The sequence below is a fragment of the Arachis hypogaea genome, chromosome 8 (genome assembly GCF_003086295.3).
Source record: "Arachis hypogaea cultivar Tifrunner chromosome 8, arahy.Tifrunner.gnm2.J5K5, whole genome shotgun sequence".
Taxonomy (NCBI): domain Eukaryota; kingdom Viridiplantae; phylum Streptophyta; class Magnoliopsida; order Fabales; family Fabaceae; genus Arachis; species Arachis hypogaea.
The window spans coordinates 25,165,036-25,170,106 of NC_092043.1; the positions used below are offsets into that span (position 1 = coordinate 25,165,036).

The 5,071-nt window shown below is 37.3% G+C and overlaps 1 protein-coding gene across 1 annotated transcript; it reads left to right on the forward strand.

Annotated features, from left to right (window-relative positions):
- Positions 1 to 3,146: 3,146 nt before the first annotated feature.
- On the forward strand, positions 3,147 to 3,972 carry LOC140174684 (protein FAR1-RELATED SEQUENCE 5-like). The gene is made up of 2 exons (XM_072200174.1): positions 3,147 to 3,646; positions 3,750 to 3,972. The coding sequence occupies exons 1-2, from the start codon at positions 3,147 to 3,149 to the stop codon at positions 3,970 to 3,972; spliced, it is 723 nt and encodes a 240-aa protein (XP_072056275.1).
- The last annotated feature ends 1,099 nt before the right edge of the window (positions 3,973 to 5,071 follow it).

A 5,071-nucleotide genomic window follows, 5' to 3' on the forward strand; every position in this document is an offset into this window, starting at 1 on the left:
GAATGCTTATGAATTAAGTGTGGGGAAAAGTGGGTTTGGAAACATTGGGTTTGAGAATTGAGTATGTTAGAATTTTCTAAAAATGTGAAAGAAATGTTTAGGACATAATTCATGCATCCAATAATTTAATCATATGCAAAAAAAAAGAGAAGCAAAATAAGTGAAAGGGGACAAAATGTCCCAAAGTAAGTGGTGAAATGCATATGAGTTGAACTTGAAATTAGAATGCATGAACATGTGGAAAACATGGTTAATGGATGGTTAAATGTTGTATTGTGATTATATGGATTGTCTTAAGTTAAGTGGAAAGTTTAAGTTAATTAAGGATTCAGATTTTAGTCCACTTGGCCAAATACAATCCTACCTTGACCTTAACCCCATTACAACCCTTAAAAGACCTCTTGATATGTGTATTTATGCATTAAATTTATGTTGATTGTTAGATGAAGAGCAAGCCTTAGAAAGCAAGGATAGTAGAGAATTGAGAGAATCGAATCTAAAACACTTGAGTGATTAGAGTGATATACACTACTAAGTGAGGGTTCGATGCTCGATTCTTTGTTCCCGCCTTTCATGAGCTATTTTCTTCTACAAGTCTATTTGTACTTCATTTTTATGATTTGAATTAGTAAAATCCAGGTCATACTTATTCTTGGGGATTTAATTGCTTATAACTAAGTAAGTAGAAACATTTTTCATTTAGTTGCATTCATAGGTTGCATCTCATACATTCTATCATTCCTCTTTATCTTTATAGTTTCTCTTGAGCTTAGCATGAGGACATGCTAATGTTTAAGTGTGGGGAGGTTGATAAACCCATATTTCATGGTTTATCTTGTGCTCAATTGAGTGGTTTTTTATCTACTCTCTACCCACTTATTCATACTATTGGCATGTTTTACATTTGCCTTCCTAATTATGTGCTTTGATTGAAAACATGCTTCTTTGGACTTATATTTGCTTATTATTAACCCTCTCTTATCACCATTAGATGCCTTGATATGTGTGTTAAGTGTTTTCAGAGATTACAGGGCAGGAATGGCTCAGAGGATGGAAAGGAAGCATGCAAAAGTGGAAGGAATACAAGAAGTGGGAGAAACTGCTAAGCTGTCCAGCCTGACCTCTTCGCACTCAAACGGCTATAACTTTAGCTACAGAGGTCCAAACGACACGGTTCCAGTTGCGTTGGAAAGCTAACGTCCAGGGCTTCGATTTGATATATATTTTGCCATAGCTGCTTCGACGCCAGGCGACGCGAACGCGTGGGTCACACGGACGCGTGACCTGGCAGGAACATAACCCGCGCGGCCGCGTGAGCCATGCGGCCGCGTCACTTTTCCGCAACCTGTACGGACCAGAAAGCGCTGGAAGTGATTTCTGGGCTGTTTCTGACCCAGTTTTCGGCCCAGAGAACACAGATTAGAGGCTATAAGGTGGGGGAATGCATCCATTCATGAGGATGCTTTTCATAATTCACTTTCTATGATTTAGATCTAGTTTTGAGGGAGGTTCTCTCCTCTCTCTCTTTAGGATTAGGATTTAGGATTTAGGACTTCTCTTAGTTTTAAGAGTGACTCTCAATCCCAGGTTCAATGTTCTTTTACTCTTTGTTATTTCTTATTTTCAGACATTTGAATGCTTGCTTGTATTATATATGTTGCCTAATTGGCTTTTAAACTTTTCCATGTTAAGATTTGAATATTTTATTTAATGATATTTGAAGCATTTCAGTTTATGATTGTTCCTTTTTATTATTCCCAATCTGAGGATATTGTTATTCTAGTAGATTTAGTTTTTCCCCTTTTGGCCTTGGTTAAATGATTGGTAACTCTTGATTTATCAAACTCATTGTTGATTGAAAATTGGAATTAATTCATCCACTTAACTTACTTTCATAGTTAGAGGTTAACAAAGTAGGATTAAAATCCAATTCTCATTACAATTGATAAGGATAACTGGGATAGGACCTCCAGTTCTTATACCTTGCCAAGAGATTTTATTAGTATTATTTTATTTTACTTATCATATAATATATTCGCACCTTACTTCCAAGACCCAATTTACAAACTCATAACCAATAATAAGAACATACCTCCCTGCAATTCCTTGAGAAGACGACCCGAGATTTAAATACTTGGTTATCAATTTTAAAGGGGTTTGTTACTTGTGACAACCAAAACGTTTGTACGAAGGGATTTCTGTCGGTTTAGAGACTATATCTACAACGCGACTGTTTTTATGAAATTCTTTACTGGCAAAAATCCCGACGTCATGTATCACAATATGTCTATGGATATACCAATTTTTGAAGAAGCATCGTACGGTATTGCATATGACGTGAGTGAGTATTCTAATTTCCCCGACGTTAATGTTCCGTGTTTGAGTGAAGATGATACACCACTTGTGGAAGAGGTAATTCATCTTTTAGTAGCGTCTTTGCTTAGGCCTTCCAGCAACTTTTTTTTAATGTTTTAAATCTTGAGTTATTAACAGGGATACACTTTGTTGCAAGAATTGTGTTTTATTATTTTTTAGTTCACCATGTGGAGATGATGTTTCCCGCTTTGAGTAATTTTTTTTCTTTTTTTTATGGTTATGATCATCGATAGTAATTTTTTATACCAGTTTAGTTTGGGTTGTCCATTAGTAGGTATTATCAAAAGTTACCTGGCTGTTGGAAGAGTTTTTATTAGTATCGAATGGTCGATGTTTATCTTGTTTGGTGATATGTCCTCGTTTATCGATTTTAGGGGAAAGAATTTGAAGACGCTATTCAGAAAAAGGATGATGCAACGATAAGTAATAATGAGGTGTGAAACATATTTTATTGTTCTCACAAAATTAGTGACATATTGGAAATTGTTTAGATTGATGTGGTTTGTGTTGAATGATACCTTTTCTGAATGGATTTGCAGTTCCCAGATCACACTGGAATTCCAATGGAGGAAATTCCGTACGTAGGATTGAGATTTGATTCGTTATAGTGGGTACAAGAGTTCTATTCTAATTATGCAAAAAAATTTGGGTTTGTGACTAGGATTAGGAATACAAACTTTGACAAGACTAGGAAGGAATTAAAGGTACCTATTAACCAATCGTTACACTGCAGTCGTGAAGGTTATCGGGAGTCTTGAGTGAAGGCAGCAATGCGAGTAAAGAGAATAACAACAGCTGGGTGCAAAGCAAGGATGTACGTGATGCTTGATAGGCAGAATGATAATTGGTTGGTGTCTAAATTAGAATTGAAGCACACCCACACGTGTTCTGCCGAGCAAGCTGTGCATTATAGTGAGTACAGGGAACTGACCATGCATGCCAATTGTGTGATTAAGAACCACGATGAGGCTGGCATATGGCCTAACAAGACTTATCTCGCACTGGCGAATGAGGTTGGTGGGTCATCAAAGTTGGGTTACTCAGAAGAGGATGTTTGGAACTACATAACGAGAAATTTGCGCTGTGCTGACGTAAACGAAGATGTGAAGGAAATGATTAGCTATTTCATGCGAATGAGAGATATAAACCCGAATTTCTTCTATGCAGTTGATGTGGACGAAACTAACAAGTTTAAGAGTGCGCTATGGGTAGATACAAGATGCAGGACATCATATGAATATTTTGGAGATGTGGTATCGTTTAATATAACGTACAGAAGAAACAATTATGTTTGTGTTTCTATCTCCATTATAAGGGTTTACATTTTTCCCACAATATTGTGATTTAGTAATTTTTTGCTATCTTTATTGCAGGCATGGACTTCCGTTTGCATCTTTCGTTGGTTTCAACCATCATAGCAAGCCCACTCTACTTGGATGTGCTATGTTGAGTAATGAGGAAATTCCTAGTTTTGAGTGGGTCTTTAAAAACTGGTTGAATTGCATGGGAAATCCCCCACAGGCCATCATCATGGACCAGTGCAAATCCATGTTTGACGCTATTAAGAATGTTTTCCCAAATACTAGACACCGATGATGTATATGGCACATAATGAAAAAGATACCACATAAGCTCGGAGGATATGCTAAATACAGAGAAATAGATGCTAAAATGCATGGCACTGTTTGGAATGCCCGTTCTGAAGAGTCTTTTGAGAAGGATTGGTGTGCATTCATTAATGAGTTTAACCTAGACAAAAATAAATGGCTATCAGGTTTGTGCTTTATAGTGCTCTTATGTTCTTTTTAGATGGTAGGTATGTTACGCAGGTTCAGTTTTTATTTTACTCGATTTCAGCCCCCGTTATCATCGGATTATTGGTAACCTATTTGGATACTTTTATGGAATATCTTTATCTAAGACGTCGATGTATAGTTGGTTCACTAAGTCTTTAGTTGTGTATTGTGATGTAGCTATTTATTCATGATGATGATTCTCGCTTTGATATGTATGTTTTGGTTTTGTAGACCTTTATGACAATCGTCGAATGTGGGTTCCAATATATTTTCAAGGTGAATTCTGGGCTGGTATGAGAATTATCCAACAGAGTGAGAGTATGCACGCCTTTTTCGGTGGTTTCTTGCATTGCAAGAGTGGACTGGTTTAGTTCGTGCATGAGTATGACAATGTGCTTGGGAACAAAGAGCAAAAAGAACTGGAGGATGATGCTGCAGACTCTAAAGGAGTTATCCCATGTTCATCGAGCTCTACAATTGAAAGACAATTTCAGAGTGAGTACACAACCTCTAAGTTTAGGGAAGTTCAACATGAATTCAGTAAATGAGGGGATTGTTTAGTCCGTGGTGTCATTCAAGAGGGTGATTTGTTTCGGGTGACCGTGAACGAGCAATACCTACTATATGAGGAGCCTAAGTCTTGGAAGTACAGTGTCTAGCATGTTTGGATCAAGAGGTACTATTTGTTGCCACTATCTTACTGTGTTCTTTTATTATGGAGTAGACACAGTACCATCTTGCTATGTTATCCCTCGATGGAGCAAGAATGTACAGTGAAAACACACTTTCATCAAGAGCAGCCATGACGAGAAGCGATCGGACGAAAGCCACAACATATTTAGACGACTGTGTTCACACTTCTACAATGTTGCCCACGATTTTGTGACATGCGAAGAAGA

Coding starts and splice junctions, on each gene's coding strand:
- LOC140174684 (XM_072200174.1), top strand. CDS start 3,147: ATGCGAGTAAAGAGAATAACAACAGCTGGGTGCAAAGCAAGGATGTAC. Junction 3,647..3,749: donor GTGGTATCGTTTAATATAAC/GTACAGAAGAAA, acceptor TCTTTATTGCAG/GCATGGACTTCCGTTTGCAT.